The sequence below is a fragment of the Anolis sagrei genome, chromosome 8, assembly GCF_037176765.1.
Source record: "Anolis sagrei isolate rAnoSag1 chromosome 8, rAnoSag1.mat, whole genome shotgun sequence".
NCBI classification, from domain to species: Eukaryota; Metazoa; Chordata; class Lepidosauria; order Squamata; family Dactyloidae; genus Anolis; species Anolis sagrei.
In genome coordinates, this window is record NC_090028.1 from 43,124,702 (window position 1) to 43,146,952 (window position 22,251).

Here is a 22,251-nt window from a genome sequence, read left to right on the forward strand (position 1 = left end):
GCATATTGCGCAATCGCGTCCGCCATTAACGAATCGATTCGTAATTTTACGAAATTTTGTATATTTCGAAATTTTTAAAAGGAAAATTTCGGAATTATTAAAAAAAACAAAACGCAAGGGCCCCCTAAAAACAAAAGTTTAGAGTTTAGAACCAAATTTTTCCGTGGTTACCCAAGCCTAATTCCTACCATAGATGTGGGCAAAACGTCAGGAGAGAATGCTTCTAGAACATGGCCCATACAGCCCAAAAAACCTACCACAACCCAGTGATTCCAGCCAGGGAAGCCTTCGTCAATACAATATAAGGTTTTATTTGGATACATCCTAACTTTAAAGCAAACCACTGTGTAGCAGAATCATATTATGATAGGAGTCTAGAGATCCCTTTGGGTTTGTTTTTTTCAATCCTAAAGTATTCATTCGTATGAACTTATGCATTATTCTAACGCCCTCTGATTTACCTGAGTGTCCAAAATAAGATTGCGAATGCATCCTTTGAAATGTTTCTGTTGTAACTGAGGGTATGGATACGGCATCGATTCCTTGACTCCGCCCAACTGAAGAACCTGATTCATGTTCAAGTACCTTCAAAACACAGAGGTGCTAAATAAGAGATGAATGTTAGTATAACCATGCTACAAAGAGAGAGAGAGAGAGAGATGCCTAGAGCGGATAATAAACCAACTAGTGTTGCAAATCCCCAAAGCTGACTCCTACGGAAGCTTTCATTCGGTTGCAAGTGCAAACCAAATTCTTTTATGACAGAATGTCATTGAGTCAACAGGATCACTCCCTTGGTGACGCAATGGGTTAAACCAGTGTTTCTCAACCTGGGGGTCGGGACCCCTGAGGGGGTGTCAGAGGGGTCACCAAAGACCATAAGAAAACACAGTATTTTCTGATGGTCATGGGGATTCCATGTGGGAAGTTTGAGCCAATTCTATCGTTGGTGGAGTTCAGAATGTTCTTTGATTGTAATGAACTATAAATCCCAGCAACTACAACTCCCAAATGTCAAGATCTATTTTCCCCAGACTCCACCAGTGTTCAAATTTGAGCATATTGAGTATTTGTGCCAAGTTTGGTCCAGATCCACCATTGCATTAGTCCACAGTGCTCTCTGGATATAGGTGAACTACAACTCCCAAACTCAAGGTCAATGCCCATCAAATCCTTCCAGTGTTTTCCGTTGGTCATGGGAGCCCAGTTTGGTTCAAATCCATCGCTGGTGGAGTTCAGAATGCTCTTTGATTATAAGTGAACTATAAATCCCAGCAACTACAACTCCCAAATTACAAAATCAGTCCTCCCCCAACCCCACTAGCATTCACATTTGGGCGTATTGGGCATTTGTGCCCAGTTTGGCCCAGTGAATGAAAATACATGCTGCATATCAGATATTTACATTATGATTTATAACAGTAGTAAAATGACTGTTATGAAGTAGCAACAAAAACAATGTTATGGTTGGGGGTCACCACCACATGGGGGACTGGATTAAGGGGTCACGGGATTAGGAAGGTTGAGAACCACTGGGTTAAACCCTTGTGCTGGCAGAATTGCTGACCGACAGCTCAGCGGTTCAAATCTGGGGAGAGTGAACTGAGCTCCCTCTGTCAGCTCCAGCTCCCCATGCAGGGACATGAGAGAAGCCTCCCACGAGGATGGCAAAGCATAAAAAATCCAGACTCCCCTGGGCAACGTCCTTGCAGATGGCCAATTCTCTCACTCCAGAAGCGACTTGCAGTTTCTCAAGTCGCTCCTGACACCAAAAAATAAAAAAAATCAGAGTCACTCAAACACAATTGTCACAGGCAAGGCGTATTAGGCTCAGCATTGAAAATGTTGGATTTGGGAATGGAGAAAATACTCTGAGCCCATGCCTGTTCCATCTTCCAGGAGCATGGTTTGGGTTGTCTTTTAGCTGCATGGGATAGCATTCCTTTGCATTTCCCCAGGGTTGCTATAGACCCAGCAGCACCCTGGAAATTAAACAGTATCAGAGTCTGGAAAGCCAGGCTGCATGCCCTCTGCAGTTATTGGTTTAGAAAGTATCTCTTTGGGTTTGGAGTTCGCCCTTTTTCCTAGGGTTGAGATCTCCATTTTGGAATCTCCCCTTCCTCCTTCAGTGGAGAAAAAGGCCTCAGATGTGCTGTTGGTCAGGCAGGGAGCTCTGAAAAACCCATTGTGAGTACTATTGAGAAATTGAGATAGATAGATAGATAGATAGATAGATAGATAGATTGAGTTATTGGGTTATTTAGACAGGGAAGCTGATGGAGTTATAGATAGATATAGAGATAAAGAGCAGCTTATTGAGAAATAGAGAAAAAATAGTTATTGAGTACTATTGAGCATTACTTCATCTCCAAAAATAATCTGGAGCTTAGATAGGGGAAGACCTGTTCTCTCTAACCATATCAGCTCAGGGTTAGGGTGAAGGATCCCAGGATTTTTTCTACCTTTTGGAGAAAAGTTACCTCAGTAATTGAAGAAAAGGGAAAGAAAGAACCTCTCTATAGTTTCCCAAATTGACTGTTTGTGTTGTAACTTGATCAAGCTGTGCCAAGTCTGCCAAGGACTTTGGAAATAAACATTTGGTTGATGTTCATATCTTGACTGGCATCAGTTGCTGAAAGTATTGAATTATTGTTTCAAAGAAAGACCCCCAGCGGTTCACCCAGATAAAGAGAGAAGCACATCTTAGTTTTAATTTTGCAATGTCTGGGTGTGATGGCACACATGCCTCTTTATTCAAACTTAAGACTGTATCACTATGCTACAGTCCAGCCACAAAAAAAGTCAAAGCTTTACACCACAAGGACTGGTTCTCATGCCCACGTGGGATTCGTTTTCAATACCTCCCAGAGACATAGGCATTGCCTCCATTCCATTTACAGACACCAGCCAAATTAGAAGCTGCATTTTCTTCAACCTTCAGTGACAAAAGAATATCCTCTATTATATATTCATTTCAGGGTATGCCCAAGGTGGAATACATCTCACCACGCTAAAACAATGGCTGTGGCTCTTAATTAGACATGCCACATTATCACAGGGTGTCTGCGCCCTACACATATGGAGAAATTACACTGTTTAGCTGGTATTGCACCACCTGACATCCTCCGGGAAGTAGCAGCCAAGAGTGAAAGGACCAAGGCGGTGACATCTCCGGCCCATCCTCTGTTTGGATATCAGTCAGCACGCCAATGCCTTAAATCAAGAAATACATTTTCTAAGATCTACAGAGACATTCGCTGGAACACCTCAGCAAGTGAGAGTCCAAAAGTGGCAGGCTCAAACTCAATGGCTGATACCAAATGAGAGACTCCCCCCTGGGCACACAGAAGACTGGGCGACTTGGAAGGCGCTGAACAGACTGCGCTCAGGCACCACGAGATGCAGAAATGGGGCCACAAAGTGGAATCCACGACATGCGAGTGTGGAGAAGAGCAAATCACAGACTGCTTACTACAATGCGGTCTGAGCACTGCCACATGCACAACGGAGGATCTTCTTACAACGACACCAGAGGCACTCCAAATGGCCAGCTTCTGGTCAAAGGACATTGAATAGAATGTCAAGTTTTTTGTTTGCTTTTGAAATACATTATAACTGTACCTTTGCTCCTGATACGATAAATAAAATAGGGTAAGGTATCAACTGTGATCATGTAAACATTACCTCCTTGCTTGTGGAACAAAGGCCACCACCTCACAGTTTGTTCGGTCTTCGGTGGAGAGCCATTTTCCGACTCCTTCCATCTCGGACACGACTGCGGTTCTGCAACGATCCAAACTGAACCGCACGTCCTGTGTCCAAACAAAGAAAGCCATCACATCAGTCTCCAGTATTCTTTGCCAAATGTCCGTCACATATGGCTGGACGTACCTTGTAGTGGACATGTGACAAAGCAAAGCAATACTGGAGACTGATACAAAATATAGTTAAAATCAGAATGCAGCTTTATTTTTATTTGGACTTCCAAATGAGCAAGCATCCAACATGCATTTCAAGCAATATATATGTGTTATGGTGACAATATTGTTTTGTTAATCTTATTTATTTATTATTATTTATTTATTACTTGCACTTATTGACCGCCACTCTCAGCCCTAGGGCGACTCGTGGCGGTGAACAACAACATAGAAAAGACAGTTTACAATAAATCAAAACAGTACACAACAATCTACTACTACATAACATATACTTATACTAAAAATCCGCTTCGTCATATCATGGGGACATATCGGTTTCATAGTCGTGGTCCATTCCGGTCATCATTTCCAATGATATAGCACTCAGTTGAAGGCCAACTCAAAGAGCCATGTTTTCAGGCTCCTACGGAAGGCCATAAGGGAGGGCGCCTGTCTAACTTCAGCAGGGAGGGCGTTCCACAGCCGGGGGGCCACCACCGAGAAGGCCCGCTCTCTCGTCCCCGCCAGACGTGCCTGTGAGGCAGGCGGGACCGAGAGAAGGGCCTCCCCAGATGATCTCAAGGTCCTCGTGGGCTCGTAGGCCGAGATGCGGTCTGCAAGGTATTTTGGGCCGGAACCGTTTAGGGCTTTGTAGGATAACACCAGCACCTTAAATTGGGCCCGGTAGCAAATCGGCAGCCAGTGGAGCTGGGACAACAAGGGCGTTGTATGCTCCCTGCGCCCTGCTCCTGTTAGCAACATGGCTGCCGCGCGCTGGACTAGCTGAAGCTTCCGGGCCGTCTTCAAGGGCAGCCCCACGTAGAGAGCGTTGCAGTAGTCGAGGCGGGATGTGACCAAAGCGTGTACCACCGTGGCCAAGTCAGACTTCCCAAGATACGGTCGCAGTTGGCGCACAAGCCTAAGCTGTGCAAATGCTCCCCTGGTCACCGCTGAAACCTGGGGATCCAGGCTCAGCGATGAGTCCAGGGTCACACCCAAGCTGCGAACCTGCGTCTTCAGGGGGAGTGCGACCCCGTCCAGCACAGGCTGTAACCCTATACCCTGCTCGGCCTTGCGACTGACCAGGAGGACCTCTGTCTTGTCTGGATTTAATTTCAGTTTGTTTGCCCTCATCCAGACCGTCACAGCGGCCAGGCACCGGTTCAGGACCTGAACAGCCTCCTTAGTAGCAGGTGGGAAGGAGTGACAGAGTTGGACGTCATCTGCGTACAGGTGACACCGCACCCCGAAACTCCGGATGATCTCACCCAGCGGCTTCATGTAGATGTTAAACAGCATGGGGGACAGGATGGAGCCCTGAGGAACCCCACAGGTCAAAGGCTGTGGTGTTGAACAGGAGTCCCCCAATGACACCTTCTGGGTACGACCCTCCAGAAATGACCGGAGCCACTGCAAAGCATTGCCCCCGAGACCCATCTCTGCAAGGCGCCCCAGAAGGAGACCGTGGTCGACGGTATCGAAGGCCGCTGAGAGGTCCAGGAGCACCAACAGGGACACACTCCCCCTGTCTAGCTCCCGGCGCAGATCATCCACTAAGGCGACCAAGACCGTCTCGGTACCATGTCCCGGTCTGAAACCAGACTGTGCCGGATCCAGATGATCCGTGTCTCTCAAGAATACCTGGAGTTGTGAGGCCACCACGCTTTCCATGACTTTGCCCAAGAAGGGGAGATTGGAAACATGTTATGTTTATGTTGTTTGCTCTGTATGTATTGATGATGTTACATGGAAACCATTCTGAGTCCGCTGAGTTGCCCAGATAAGAGTGGTATATAAATAAAGTTGTATTATTATTACTAGCCATCCCATGTCATGCGTTGCTGTGGCCCAAGCTCTGTATATGTGCTTTGTGTGTGTATATATTTGTGTATATGTGTGTCTGCGTATATATATATTAGGCTTGGGCAATCCATGGTTCTAAATGGTTCTAAAGTACTTACAAAACTAAAGTTCTGGTGGTGAAAATTTCAGAACTCTAACAAAACTCTCAAAATTTCATAATAAATGGCAGTTCCTAATTGGTTCTGTCATTAAAATCACCAATAATGAAATAATAATTAAATTTTGAAAGTTTTGTTAGAGTTCTGAAATTTTCACCACCAGAACTTTAGTTTTGTAAGTACTTTAGAACCTTTTAGAACCATGGATTGCCCAAGCCTAATATATGTGTGTGTGTGTGTGTGGTTTTGCGCATGTGTTGTAATGTAATTGTTGTTTTTTCTCTTTTAAAGTCCCTTTCGCTGTGTTTTCCAGTGTTTTAATGAGTGATGGTCACTTATTGGCCTGAGAGGTATATTGTGTCCAAATTTAGTGTGAATTTGCCCAGTGTTTTTTTTTTAGCTATGTTAATCCCACAAAAGAAAAATGACATTTTTATTTATATAGAAGATGGTCATATATCATATCATAATAATATTTGTTATTAAGCTTTTGAGGGGTATTATAGTTTTCCCATTTTTTAAATGATAGGCACAAATAGGAAATAATGGCACTGATAACCCAGGAACAAATATCGTGTTAGTTAGTGTAATATAAGTAAAAAAGGAAAAGCAGGTCACAGATAACATTTATTATTATTATTATGAAGTAGTAATATAAGTAAGCAAGTAAGGAGAAGTGGGTCAGAAAATATTATGTGTGTTTACTGTGTGTGTGTGTGTGTGTGTATATATATATATATATATATATATATATATATATATATAAGGCCTGGGTAACAACGCAAAAATTTCTAAAATCGATCCGTTTTTTGGGGGGTTTTTTGTTTCGATATTTAAAATAATTACAAAATTTTCCTTTTAAAAAGTTCGATATTTACGAAATTTCGTAAATGGTAAAAAAATAACGAATCGATTTCCGAAAGAATAACGAATCGATTAGTTAATGGCGGACGCGACCGCGAAATACGCTAAAAAACCTCCAAAAACTTCTGAAGCTTCCCTCTCCCTCTGTTGTTGACTGTTGGTGTGATATTATAATTTTTTTTCACTAATTAAACCATAAAACTGGCCCAGACATGCGGAAATAATAACGAAACGACCTCTGAACAATAACGAAACGAATACAATAACGAAATACGAAGCATTTACAAAACGTGTTTAAAAATTCGTTTTTTTAATGATTGCTCCAGAATGGTTCGTTATCGTTTTGTAATTGGAAAAATTAACGAATTATTAACGAATTACGAATTAACGAAACGAAACCGCCCAGGCCTAATATATATATATATATATATATATATATATGGTTTTGTGCATGCGCGGTAGTGTCTTTTTGCTTTTTTGGCTTTTTAAGTCCCTTTCGCTGTGTTTTCCAGTGTTTTTATGAGTGATGGTCACTCATTGGCCTGAGAGGTGTCTTGTGTCCAAATTTGGTCTCAATTCCTCCAGTGGTTTTTGAGTTATGTTCACCCCACAAACTAACATTACATTTTTATTTATATAGATTATGGAGCAAGGGGATATGAGAAGACTTGACATCCATCATAGCCGGAGGCACAGTTTGAAGGAGAAGGCTTGTAAAAGTTTACCAAAAATTTGGGAATATGATAATTGCAAGGGGAGAAAAATCTGCTGAAATTCACTCAGGCTGAACTTCCTGACGTCTGTTGCCCTTTCAGATGCTCACAATTTGTCCATCAGCAACCAATAAAAAAATGGATATGTATTAAATGGGTGCGATTTACCTGCCTGCCGCTCCTCACTTCCAGCCGATGCCACTTTTTGTCCGTAACGTTCACATAACCAGGCAAACGCAGTTCTGTGGTGCCCAAACCATGGTCTACTTTCAGCACAGGAATGCCACCCAAAAGTTCTGAAATTAAGGACAAAGAAAAGAATAGATATAGATTTGGTCCCACACAGGCACTAGGCAGGGAATGGAGGGTTGTCTCTTCCAGCCCTTAATTTAATTTAATTCAATTTGCACTGAACTAGTGATGCTGTTGAATGTGTTACTTGCTGTTACATCTGAAGTTGCATCAGAAAGCTGGTATGGTCAGAGTTTTGGAGTGAAATGTGTGGGAGGTCCTGCTTCAGGTCTCAATTATGGTTGGAAAGTGGAAAGAAATGGAATATTTTCCCACAATTTCTTCCAATTCTGCAATATGATAAAGCTGCAATCCTATACTTAATCTAAAGTAAGTTCCACTCATAACAGTTTTTTTTTTCATATCAGGAGCAACTTGAAAAACTGCAAGTTGCTTCTGGTGTGAGAGAACTGGCCATCTGCAAGGATGGGAACATTGCCCGGATGTGTTTACCATCCTGTGGGAGGCTTCTTTCATGTCCCCATATGAGAAGCTAGAGCTGACAGACAGGAGCTCACCCACACCCCAGATTCGAACCACCGACCTTTTGGTCAGCAGTACTGTTGGAGTTCAGCCTGTGGTTGTGTTTCAAGGTGATCAAGGTGCTTTAGATGTGGGGAATGATGTCACTGAGGGTCAAGATGGCAATGGTCTGGTCAATGATTTTAATGCAGAGAATGACACAAGGACACTGGTTCAAAGTGTAGTTTCCCATGAGAAATGTCCCTACAGGGTACAGGGATGATAGTTTACTCCCTGACCCAGAGAGTTCCCAGGATTTGGGGTTTGAAAACAACTTGGCACCTGGAGAAACTAATGAGCAGATCGAAAGTGAGCAAATAGACAGGTGGCTGGAAATTAGCCAAAACAGACAGCTCAGCCAAGGCCTTCGCCGTTCTGCAAGGCTTTGAGAGATAAGGGTGAGAGGCAGTCAAGGAAAATGAAACCAGATTCTGGGTGCTGCTGGGAATAGCCTAACAGAAGGATATAAAGTTATCACCAGGGAGAATATAGTCAGATGAAGCATCGTTTCAGAATCCTGCAAAGTCCTTGTTCTTGTCCTATGGAAGCCTTGCTTGGAAGATTCATGTTAAGGATTTCTTGTTTCACTCTCTGCCTCTTGTGCTTATATACTCATGCTGTGGAGTAATGTTTTCCTGGTACTTTGGATTGTACTACAAAAGTCTAGATCTTACTTTTGAACTTTGCTGAACCCTACCTTGGAATATTTAGTTCCTGCTTATCTTCTTACCTTATTGGACTCATCTATTTTCTTAAAGCATATTTTTACCTGGCTTTTTTAACTTATCTTCAATAAAAAAAGGATTGTTTTCCTATTCAACATGTGGTGTTTTAAAGTCAGAGGGTTATTCCTGTTCTGGAGTGCAACAAGTACTGCCAGGACAAGGGTTTAACCCATTGCACCACTGGGGTCTCCTGCTCATGACAGTGACATTGACCAGTCAGTGGACATGCAGAGAATTGCACCGCAAGTGTCTCTGCGTATATCTCTACACCAGTGTTTCTCAACCTGGGGGTCAGGACCCCTGGAGGAGTTGCGAAGGGGTGTCAGAGGGGTCACCAAAGACCACAAGAAAACACAGTATTTCCTGTTGGTCATGGAGGTTCTGTGTGGGAAGTTTGGCCCAATTCGATCGTTGGCAGGGTTCAGAATGTTCTTTGATTGCAGGTGAACTATAAATCCCAGCAACGACAACTCCCAAATGTCAAGGTCTATTTTCCCCAAACCCGACCAGCGTTCATATTTGGGGATATTTAGTATTCATGCCAAGTTTGGTCTAGATCCATCATTATTTGAGTCCACAGTGCTCTCTAGATGTAGAGACTCCCAAAACTCAAGGTGAATGCCCACCAAACCCTTCCAGTATTTTCTCCTGGTCATGGGAGTTCTGTCTGCCAAGTTTGATTCAATTCTATTGTTGGTGGGGTTCAGAATGCTCTTTGATTGTAGCTTAACTATAAATCCCAGCAACTACAACTCCCACAGGACAAAATCAATAGCCTCCCCCAATCACACCAGTATTTAAATATGGGTCTATTGGGTCCTTGTGCCAAATTTGGTCCAGTGTATGCAAATACATCCTGCATATCAGATATTTACATTACTATTCATAACAGTAGCAAAATGACAGTTATGAAGTTGCAATGGGGGACAATGCCTGGCTCGAGAGCAGTACATGTGAAAAAGATCTTGGAGTCCTCGTGGACAACAAGTTAAACATGAGCCAGGAATGTGATGTGGCGGCAAAAAAAGCCAATGGGATTTTGGCCTGCATCAAAAGTAGTATAGTGTCTAGATCTAGGGAAGTAATGCTACCCCTCTTTTCCGCTTTGGTTAGACCACTTTACCTGGAATATTGTCTCCAATTCTGGGCACCACAATTCAAGAGAGATATTGACAAGCTGGAATGTGTCCAAAGGAGGGCGACTAAAATGATCAAGGGTCTGGAGAACAAGCCCTATGAGGAGCAGCTTAAGGAGCTGGGCATGTTTAGCCTGAAGAAAAGAAGGCTGAGAGGAGACATGATAGCCATATATAAATATGTGAGAGTTGACAAGCTGGAATGTGTCCAGAGGAGGGTGACTAAAATGATCAAGGATCTGGAGAACAAGCCCTATGAGGAGCGGCTTAAGGAGCTGGGCATGTTTAGCCTGAAGAAGAGAAGGCTGAGAGGGGATATGATAGCCATGTATAAATATGTGAGAGGAAGCCACAGGGAGGAGGAGGGAGCAAGCTTGTTTTCTACTTCCTTGGAGACTAGGACAAGGAACAATGGCTTCAAACTACAAGAGAGGAGATTCCATCTGAACATGAGGAAGAACTTCCTGACTGTGAGAGCCGTTCAGCAGTGGAACTCTCTGCCCCGGAGTGTGGTGGAGGCTCCTTCTTTGGAAGCTTTGAAACAGAGGCTGGATGGCCATCTGTCAGGGGTAATTTGAATGCAATATTCCTGCTTCTTGGCAGAATGAAGTTGGACTGGATGATGGCCCAGGAGGTCTCTTCCAACTCTTTGATTCTATGATTCTATGTTTTTAAATCAATACCCTCCCCCAATCCCACCAGTATTTAAATTTGGGTCTATTGGGTCTTTGTGCCAAATTTGTATGAAAATACATCCTGCATATCAGATATTTACATTACTATTCCTAACAGCAGCAAAATGACAGTTATGAAGTAGCAAGGAAACTAATTTTATGGTTGGGAGTCACCATAACATGAGGAAGCGGATTAAAGGGTCGTGGCATTAGGAGGGTTGAGAACCACTGCTCTACACGGATGCACCGGAGCAATGACCGATTCCTATCTATCCCCTTGTGCTGTATTTCTAATGACTTGTTTTCTGCTTCCCTGGAGACTAGGACGCATTGGAACAATGGCTTCAAACTACAAGAGAGGAGATTCCACCTGAACATAAGGAAGAACTTCCTGACTGTGAGAGCCGTTCAGCAGTGGAACTCTCTGCCCTGGAGTGTGGTGGAGGCTCCTTCTTTGGAAGCTTTTAAGCAGAGGCTGGATGGCCATTTGTCAGGGGTGATTTGAATGCAATATTCCTGCTTTGTGGCAGGGGGTTGGACTGGATGGCCCATGAGGTCTCTTCCAACTCTTGGATTCTAGGATTCTATAACTTCCTGACTGTGAGAGCTGTTCAGCAGTGGAACTCTCTGCCCCGGAGTGTGGTGGAGGCTCCTTCTTTGGAAGCTTTGAAACAGAGGCTGGATGACCATCTGTCGGGGGTGATTTGAATGCAATATTCCTGCTTCTTGGCAGAATGGGGTTGGACTGGAAGATGGCCCAGGAGGTCTCTTCCAACTCTTGGATTCTATGATTCTATGGAACTAATTTTATGGTTGGGGGTCACCATCACATGAGGAAGCGAATTAAGGGGTCGTGGCATTAGGAAGGTTGGGAGCCACTGCTCTCCACGGATGCACCGGAGCAATGACCGATTCCCATCTATCCCCTTGTGCTGTATTTCTAATGACTTCATCCACCTCCACTTCAAGCGCAATCAGTTCTTTGTCTTAAAAGAAAAGCTCATCCATCTTTTAGGGCTTCTTTGCACCATGTAGTATAGTGATCCCTTCTTGTCTCAGCCTCTTCCCTTGTGGGTGGTCAACACTCTCTCCAAAAGGAAATGGGGGTGATTTAGGCCAACATTGAAACATGATTAGGATTGTGATCCCCTGAAGACAGGAAGAGCCATCTCTGGAGCAGGAGAAGTGGTTTCCCCCCTCAATTTGTCCTTCCTACAAATAGGACAGCATAATGGAATTAGCTTTGCTCTCACAAGCCTTGAGAAAGATAACCTCTGAAGAAGCCGGTCTGCATTTCCACCAAGTCACAAAAAGCAACAACACACATGAGTAAGTCTTCATTAATGATGTAATACCTGCCTCAAAATATCTGAAACACTCAAAGCCGAGGGATGCTCCCCAGTGGGCTCCTTTTGATGGAGTTGTCTGCTTTGTTTTCCCTTTGATAACGTCAACTCGGATCGGCAAGAAGCCCCAGTCTGAAGAAGGAATTGTAACCGCACACTTCAGAGCACAGAGCACGCATTTGCCGTCTTAAAACAACCGGCAGACCATCAGGGACTGCAACCAACTCAAAACAAGCACACTGTCTTCAGAAAGCAGTCCAAGAAAACCCAACTCTCATTTTATGCAAAATTTAAAGCTACCAAACACACATTTTCACTCTGTTGGGTCCATGTTCCCCTTTCAAAAGAACCCCAAGGAACGCACAACACGCTATTCATTATTACTAAAGAAAACAGAGTTTTTGAAGGATGGAAAACAAAAAGCAACTGGGATTTTGCAAAAGGAACCACCACAATATATGTCTGTCTCTTTGCACAACACAAGACATGCCTATAGATTTATCATAAAGCCATGAAAACTTGGACTTAGAGGAATAGATAGAGGTTTCGGTAGAGTTACAAGCTGGGTAGATGCGGGGAATGATGCCATGGATGGAGCGGGTCTGGATTTCAGGAAGGCCTTCTTTGACAAGGTCCCTCAAGACCTTCTGGCAAGGAAACTAGTCCAATGTGGGAGAGGCAAAACTATGGTGAGGTGGATCTGCAATTGGTTAAGTGGACGAACCCAGAGAGTGCTCACTAATGCTTCCTCTTCATCCTGGAAAGAAGTGACGAGTGGAGTGCCCAAAGCAGGGTTCCGTTCTGGGCCCAGTCCTGTTCAACATCTTTATTAATGACTTAGATGAAGGGCTAGAAGGCAGGATCATCAAGTTTGCAGAAGACACCAAATTGGGAGGGAGAGCCAATACTCCAGAGGACCGAAGCAGGATTCAAAACGATCTTGACAGATTAGAGAGATGATGGGCCAAAACTAACAAAATGAAGTTCAACAGGGACAAATGCAAGATACTCCACTTAGGCAGGAAAAACGAAATGCAAAGAGACAGAATCGGGGACATGTGGCTTGAGAGCAGTACGTGTGAAAAAGATCTTGGAGTCCTCGTGGACAGGAAGGTGAACATGAGCCAGGAATGTGATGTGGCGGCAAAAAAGCCAATGGGATTTTGGTCTGCACCAAGAGGAGCCTAGTGTCTAGATCTAGGGAAGTCCTGCTTCCCATGCTCTATTCCGCTTTGGTTAGACCACACCTGGAATATTGTGTCCAATTCTGAGCACCACATTTCAAGAGAGAGATTGACAAGCTAGAATGTGTCCAGAGGAGGACGACTAAAATGATCAAGAGTCTGGAGAACAAGCCCTATGAGGAGCGGCTTAAGGAGCTGGGCATGTTTAGCCTGAAGAAAAGAAGGATGAGAGGAGATATGATGAGGGCCATGTATAAATACGTGAGAGGAAGCCACAGGGAGGAGGGAGCAAGCTTGTTTTCTGCTTCCATGGAGATTTGGACAAGGAACAATGGCTTCAAACTACAAGAGAGGAGATTCCATCTGAACATGAGGAAGAACTTCCTGACTGTGAGAGCCGTTCAGCAGTGGAACTCTCTGCCCTAGAGTGTGGTGGAGGCTCCTTCTTTGGAAGCTTTGAAACAGAGGCTGGATGGCCATCTGTCAGGGGTGATTTGAATGCAATATTCCTGCTTCTTGGCAGAATGGAGTTGGACTGGATGATGGCCCAGAAGGTCTCTTCCAACTCTTGGATTCTAGGATTCTATGAATAGAAATGGGAAAGATGAGAGTGCTGTTATTTGTAGGTTCAGCTCTCCATGATTTATTTGAATGGATACACAGCTTTTTGCAAGTGGAAATCAATTTTGTGATGGAAGAACGGACAAATCTCACTTTCCTTTCTTGAGTGGGCAAGTTCATTCTGCACTTGCAAAAGGAACACAGTATTTTTGAAAAGGAAAAGTGCCATCTCTCTATCTGAGTAGCACTTCCCTGGTTGGTGGGATGTGGTTTTGAGTTTGGGTGCATCCACACAGCACCTAAAATATGCGCCCTCCCGTGTTTTCACCAGGAGCATCCAAATGACGCATCAGGTAAAAACGAATTCCTTCAGCACAAAGCAGGAAAACCTTGCTTTGTCCCAAAGTAATTCGACACCTGGAAAGACCTGAGTCATTCAGAATGCCCATGTCTTTCCATCTGAGGATGCCGTGTGGATTGGGCCCGGAGATGGCATTGCATGGCTTCCGGTTACCAATCCACACAGCTGTCTCAGGATTTTTGGGCTCCTGGAACCCGAAAACCCCAAGGCAGCCCACACCTCCTCCCAAACCAGAGTGGAAATCATATATCGGACAGATGGCAAGCTATTCAACCTCAGCAGACTGAAAGCCAAAAGGTTACAACAACATCTGTTATAGAACTCCAGTATGCTGATGACAATGCTGTCTGTGCGCATTCAGAAGAAGATCTACAAGACACTCTAAAACACCTTCGCAGAAGCATACGAGATGCTCGGCATGTCATTAAACATCAAGAAAACCAAAGTGCTTTTCCAGCAGTCACCAGCCGATCCCTTTCCAATGCCAGAAATACAGCTTAATGGTGTAACATTAGAACATGTTGATCATTTCCGCTACCTTGGCAGCCACCTCTCCACCAAAGTCAACAACGACACCAAAATAAAACACCGCCTGAGCTCTGCAAGCGCAGCATTTTTCCAAATGAAGCAGAGAGTGTTTGAGGACCGGGACATCCGTAGGGAGACCAAGGTGCTTGTTTATAGAGCTATTGTCCTCCCAACCCTGCTATATGCCTGCGAGACGTGGACTGTCTACAGACATCAACATTGAGGCTGAAATACAACACCGCCTGAGCTCTGCGAGTGCAGCATTTTTCCAAATTAAGCAGAGAGTGTTTGAGGACCGGATCATCCGTAGGGAGACCAAGGTGCTTGTTTATAGAGCTATTGTCCTCTCAACCATGCTATAATCCTGCAAGATGTGGACTTTCTACAGATGTCAACATTGACACTGAAATACAACACCGCCTGAGCTCTGCGAGTGCAGCATTTTTCCGAATGAAGCAGAGAGTGTTTAAGGACCGGGTCATCTGTAGGGAGACCAAGGTGCTTGTTTATAGAGCTATTGTCCTCCCAACCCTGCTCTATCCCTGCGAGACGTGGACTGTCTACAGATGTCACATGCAACTCCTGGAACGATTCCATCAGCGTTGCCTCCGAAAAATCCTGCAAATCTCTTGGGAAGACAGGCGGACAAATGTCAGCGTGCTGGAAGAAGCAAAGACCTCCAGTATTGAAGCGATGGTCCTCTGCCATCAACTCGGTTGGACCGGCCACATTGTCCGGATGCCCGACCACCGTCTTCCAAAGCAGTTGCTCTACTCCGAACTCAAGAACAGAAAACGGAATGTTGGTGGGCAGGAAAAGAGATTTATTTATTTATTTATAATTCAAACTTCTATGCCGCCACTCTCCTGGGGCTCAGAGCGGCTTACAGGAGCAGGCTAAAATCTAACACAATTTAAAAACAATTTAAAACAATTTAAAAACAACAATTTTAAAATTTTAAAATTTTAAATTTAAAGATGGGCTCAACTTCGGCATTGACACTGAGAATTGGTAGCCCTGGCCCTTGAGGGCTCCAGCTGGAGGTCAGCTGTGACCAGCAGTGCTGTTGAATTTGAAGAGGCACAAATGGAGGGCGAAGGAGAAAAACGTGCCAGGAGGAAGGCACACCAAGCCAACCATGATCAAGACCGCCTTCCACCTGGAAACCAATGCCCTCGCTGAGGGAGAAGATGCAAGTCAAGAATAGGGCTCCACAGTCACCTACGGACCAACTGCCAGGACACTGATCTTGGAAGACTATCCTACTTGGACAACGAGGGATCGCCTAAGTAATGAGGGTTCGGAGATTGCATTGCACGGCTTCCAGTTTCCAATCCACACAGCTGTCTCGGGATTTTTGGGCTCCTGGAACCCAAAAACCCCAAGGCAGCCCACGCCTCCTCCCAACCCCCCCCCCCCCTTTTAAATCCTTAAAAAAAGGAAATTAACATACCGGCCACCATTACAATTTTGCCGGAGATGTCTTGGAGCGTAGAATTGGCGCGCCAGGAGAAGAGGGAAGGAGGAATATTGCTCCTGCCTCCCCTTCTCCTGATGCATCATTCCTACACACCAAGAGAACTCCGGCAGCACAGTAATGGCGTCCGGATTAATTAATCTGCCGTTTAACACGTCAGGTCGAAATACCTATTGCAATGAAGTTTTCTGAGTTCCCAAAACCCAAGTCGGACAAGGGACCATTGTAGAGCAAAAGTCCATCTGGAGCGTCCGTGATGAACTCGAGGGACAAGGAGCTCTCAAAGCAAGGCCTGATGGGACGGAACCACGCAAAGCCATCCCCGTGGAAGCTGCGCTTGGTCTGCTGGCAATCTGGTCCATGAAATGAAGCAGAACATTGACATCTGAAACAAACATAAACGAGAAAGAGCGAGAGAGAAAGAGGAAGGGAGAGAGAAACGGTGGTAACAAGAGAGGCTTGCAAAGGTTCCTGCCATTATTGCCATTGCTATCACTGTTGGACATTACCTACGTACGTGGTGGTATATATTATTTAATACTGGCGTGCAATTTGGACTTGGAACGGCCAGAATTGGTTGATGTTTTGGTGCCAGGGACGTGCAAGGAGAGATTCAGGGTCATTAAGGTGAAACAAAGCCAATGGGCAAACTTTGGCCCTCCAATAAGCTGTTAGGAATGCCTGGCAGTTTCCAGATATCTCTCCAGATTAAAGAAAAAAAATACAGAGTAAAAAAAAAAATAACACAAATTAAATACAAGAGTCCACAGATTGACAAGCTAAAAACAGACACAAAGGAGGAAAAAGAGGAAAAAGAGGGCAATAGAGACGAGGTCTGGCAAAATGGCACACGAGATTTATCCAAATGTCCATTCTTGAAAATAGAATGTTGTGAAATATAACTTTTGAGATAATTAGTAGAAAAAAACTAAGAGGCTTTTGTGGCACAGCTGGCTGAGTGTCAGCTGCATTAAGATCACTCTGACCAAAAGGTCATGAGTTCGAAGCCAGCCCGGGTTGGAGTGGGTTTCCAACCAATTGTGTAGCCCGTTGTCGACCTTTGCAACACAAAAGACAGTTGCATCTGTCAAGTAGGAAAATTAGGTACCACCTTAATGTGTGGGGAGGCTAAATTAACTGATTTATGAGGCCATAAAGACTTCAGCAAAAGCATGCGGGGAATGCGGAAGTACTTCGTCAGCATCGCAGATGGACGATGAGAGAAAAAGTTAAATAGCCTCTGTGTATGTCTGTATATGTTGTATGTCAAAATTGGCATTGAATGTCAGCTCATCCCTTGTTTGGGTATCAGCCAGCACGCCAACGACTTAAATCTAGACATAGTTTTCTAAGATCTACAGAGACACTCGCTGGAACACCTCAGCAAGCGAGAGTCCAAAAGTGGCAGGCCCAAACCCAGAACCTCAACCAATGGCTGATACCCAATGAGAGACTCCCTCCTGGGCACACAGAAGACTGGGCGACTTGGAAGGCACTGAACAGACTGCGCTCTGGCACCACAAGATGCAGAGCCACCCTTCAGAAATGGGGCTACAAAGTGGAATCCTCGGCATGCGAGTGTGGAGAAAAGCAAACCACTGACCACCTTCTGCAATGCAACCAGAGCCCTGCCACATGATGCACAATGGAGGACCTTCTTGCAGCAACACCGGAAGCACTCCAAGTGGCCAGATACTGGTCAAAGGACATTTAACCAACTACCAAACTCACAAGATGTGTATTTTTCTGTCTGTTTGCTTTGTTCTGTTAGAAATGTAATATATAATGGACTGGTTGCTCCGAAACGACAAATAAAATAAATCCTCCCTGAGTCCCCTGCGGGGTGAGGAGAAGGGCGGAAGAGAAAAGCTGTCAATAAATAAATAAATAAATAAATAAGAGGGGAAATGTGGAAGGCATCGTTCCTCCTCTCACCTGTAACCGCTGAGCATGTCAATGCAAGTCCCTCCGTTGAAACAGGGGCTGTGAGAGTAAGAGTTGCACGACCGATGGACCCGCTCTCTGGCTGCACAGGTGCAGATGGCGCTGACGCTGGTGGATACGGAGACCAGCGAGACACTCCCTGCGTCTGTCACGGAAGGGACGTCGCTCACCGTGATGTAGTTGGTGCAGCCGCTGCTTCCGCTGCAGTCGGTCCTCTGGCATTCGTCCACATCAATCTGAGAAATATTTACCCCTAAAGCCAGCTGGATCTGAAGGGAAAATGCAGTTTAGAAAACAGCCCTTGAGCTTTGCATACATCACAAATAATAATAATAATAATAATAATAATAATAATAATAATAATCTTTATTTATACCTTGCCACCATCTCCCCGATGGGGACTCGGAGTGGCTTACATGGGGTCAAGCCTGAACAACATATTACATCAAAATCAAACCAAAACATAAACAACGAACAACATCATCAAAAGGGTTGTTGTAGGTTTTTTTGGGCTATATGGCCATGTTCTAGAGGCATTCTCTCCTGATGTTTTGCCTGCATCTATGGCAAGCATCCTCAGAGGTTGCCATAGATGCAGACGACACCAAATTGGGAGGGAGAGCCAAGACTCCAGAGGACAGGAGCAGAATTCAAAACGATCTTGACAGATTAGAGAGATGATGGGCCAAAACTAACAAAATGAAGTTCAACAGGGACAAATGCAAGAGACTCCACTTTGGCAGGAAAAACGAAATGCAAAGAGACAGAATGGGGGATGATGAGGCCTGGCTCGAGAGCAGTACGTGGGGAAAAGATCTTGGAGTCCTCATGGACAGGAAGTTAAACATGAGCCAACAATGTGATGTGGCGGCAAAAAAGCCAATAGGATTTAGGCCTGCATCAAGAGGAGCCTAGTGTCTAGATCCAGGGAAGTCCTGCTCCCCATGCTCTATTCTGCTTTGGTTAGACCACTTTACCTGGAATATTGTGTCCAATTCTGGGCACCACAATTCAAGAGAGAGATTGACTAGCTGGAATGTGTCCAGAGGAGGGGGACTAAAATGATCCAGGGTCTGGAGAACAAGCCCTATGAGAAGCGGCTTAAGGAGCTGGGCATGTTTAGCCTGAAGAAGAGAAGGCTGAGAGGAGACATGATAGCCATGTATAAATATGTGAGAGGAAGCCACAGGGAGGAAGGAGCAAGCTTGTTTTCTGCTTCCCTGGAGACTAGGACGCAATGGAACAATGGCTTCAAACTACAAGAGAGGAGATTCCACCTGAACATGAGGAAGAACTTCCTGACTGTGAGAGCCGTTCAGCAGTGGAACTCTCTGCCCCGGAGTGTGGTGGAGGCTCCTTCTTTGGAAGCTTTTAAACAGAGGCTGGATGGCCGTCTGTCAGGAGTGATTTGAATGCAATATTCCTGCTTCTTGGCAGAATGGGGTTGGACTGGATGACCCAGGAGGTCTCTTCCAACTCTTTGATTCTATGATTCTATGAATGCAATATTCCTGCTTCTTGGCAGAATGGGGTTGGACTGGATGACCCAGGAGGTCTCTTCCAACTCTATGATTCTATGATTCTATGAATGTTTGAATTATTACTCTATGATTCTATGAAAAGGGAGACTGGAAATATTATGGTCACTGCATAGAGGCAATGGCAAAATGCTAATAGCGAAAAGGCTGAGCTACTCAACACCTTCTTTGCCTCAGTCTTCTCCCAAAAGATGAACAGTGCTTAAGATTCTGTTTGAGCAATCCACAAACACTCATTTTCCATATAATTTCTCTGGAACCCGTGATTGTGCCTTGTACCCTTTGAGTGCGTGCAACCTTTCAGCCTCACCTTGTTTTTAAAGGCAGCCATCTGCCCTTGCAGTTTTTCTGGCCGACAATAGAACGAGCCATTCTGGACCGCAAATCTCAGATCCGTTTGCCTCCCATCGACATCTGACACGCTGAAAACAGCAACATCCTCGGGGCGGACTGAAAAGATCTCCGCCACAAGGTCTACGAACTTGTCGTGCTTGCTTTCTTCCAGCTTATCTTTTCTTAGGAATTCTTCCGCAGTCATGTCTGATCCAAAAGGTCAATTTGAAAAAGGAAAATCGGGTTATTCACATGTCTTTAAAGCATTTGCTTAGGACTTTGCATTACAACCATCTCTCCTCTGAGGAGCTCAAAACTGCACATGGCACCCACATCTCACCCCTTATTTCAGCTTCACAATAGCAAGACATAGAGGAGGGACTGGGAGGCAGCAATTACATCATGTAACAACATTTGGAAAAAAATCCCTGTTCCTGGTTTGAAAGTATTATTTCCTGTTTCATTGTGGTGTACTTACTTTGAAAGCAGTTGTTCTGATCCAGAATTTTTGAGTTCTGACTTGTTTCAAATTTAAAGAGACTACAAACTGGTTTTACAGAAGCAAAAGCTAGACTCTATTTCTTTCTCTCCTGATTCCGCTCACACACATATTACTTCTTCAGAAATATTATTTGATAATGAAGTTTTGTGGCTCACCCCAAATTCTTGTGTCTAAACCAGTGTGTTCAGGTTGGTGTCTAGTATTAAACTACCACTCCCAACATCCACATGGATTCAAGTCATATTTGAGGCTGATGGGACTTGCAATCGAAAACACATGGTTGAGATAATGTTAGAAAACACTGCTAGAAAAGCTTCAAGTACAACATATTCTGAGAAATCAAAGTGTGGGCATACAGTAGAGTCTCGCTTATCCAACCTTTGCTCATCCAACATTCTGTATTATCTAACGCAGTCGGCCTTCCACCCAGATTCACAGCTGTGTCCTGATTTGCCTTTCAAGAACAGCCTTAATACCATGTTGAAAGTAAAAGAAAATGCTTTACTTCAGCAAACACAAAAGAAGAGCACATGCAGTTGAAAAATGCAAAAGGAAGCAAGGAAGTCTTAATGCAGACACAAAACTCAAGTCTCTGGTAAAGTTCAAAAGATACAGCAGTCTTACATCAGACAACGGGCAATGATCCCTAAATCCTCCGAAGCAGACTCAAACCAGGTACAATTGGAGTTAAGACATCAACATCAGAGTTGTTTGTTACCAGGGAAAGCTAACTGCTCCTACTTCTGACTTATAGCCCTGAATTCCCCTCGGAGGAGGGGTTAGGGAGGCTCCCAATTAACTCGGTGTTTCTAGCAGCTATTCTAGCTGAACGCCGTCTCTGCTCTGCTTCCTTTCGCCTTTCCAGAAATGTGGGCACTTGCAAGACCTCATCTTCTGATTCCAACTGCCCTTCCAATTCCTGAACACTTTCCTGCTCCTCTTCGTCTTCTGAAGATGAAGAATCCCCAAGAAGCTGTTTCAATACATTGCAATGTTTTGGTGCTAAATTCGTAAATGGAGTCATTACTATATAATGTTACTGTGTATTGAACTGCTTTTACTGTCTATCTATATAAATAAAAATGTAATGTTCGTTTGTGGGATTAACATAACTCAAAACCCACTGGACGAATTGGCACCAAATTTGGACACAAGACACCTAACAACCCAATGTATGTCCTTCACTCAAAAAAATTGATATTGTCATTTGGGAGTTGTAGTTGCTGGGATGTATAGTTCACCTACAATCAAAGAGCATTCTGAACCCCACCAACGGTGGAATTGAACAAAACTTGGCACACAGAACTCCCTTGACCAACAGAAAATACTGGAAGGGTTTGGTGGGTATTGACCTTGAGTTTTGAAGTTGTAGTTCACCTACATCCAGAGATCACTGTGGACTCAAACAATTATGCATCCGGACCAAACTCTACAAGAATACTCAATATGCCCAAATATGAACACTGGTGAAGTTTGGGGGAAATAGAATCTTCATATTTGGGAGTTGTAGTTGCTGGGATTTATAGTTCACCTAAAATCACAGAGCATTTTGAATCCCACCAACGATAGAATTGGGCCAAACCTCCCACACAGAACCCCCATGTGGGCCACAGCAAGATGTGGCAGGGGACGGCTAGTTTTGTAATAAAATATGATGTTTTGGTGCTTAATTTG

The 22,251-nt window shown here is 44.3% G+C and overlaps 1 protein-coding gene across 1 annotated transcript in view; it reads right to left on the reverse strand.

The window, feature by feature from the left end:
- The window catches only part of LOC132783217 (neural-cadherin-like), a 195,624-nt gene that overhangs the window by 44,282 nt on the left and 129,091 nt on the right, over positions 1 to 22,251 (reverse strand). The window contains exons 21-26 of the mRNA XM_060788311.2: positions 20,053 to 20,282; positions 18,196 to 18,473; positions 16,431 to 16,645; positions 7,624 to 7,751; positions 3,685 to 3,812; positions 462 to 585 (exon numbers count right to left, since the gene is read on the reverse strand). Of these exons, the coding sequence (XP_060644294.2) occupies positions 462 to 585; positions 3,685 to 3,812; positions 7,624 to 7,751; positions 16,431 to 16,645; positions 18,196 to 18,473; positions 20,053 to 20,282 (1,103 nt within the window). The remainder of the gene's footprint in view (positions 1 to 461; positions 586 to 3,684; positions 3,813 to 7,623; positions 7,752 to 16,430; positions 16,646 to 18,195; positions 18,474 to 20,052; positions 20,283 to 22,251) is intronic.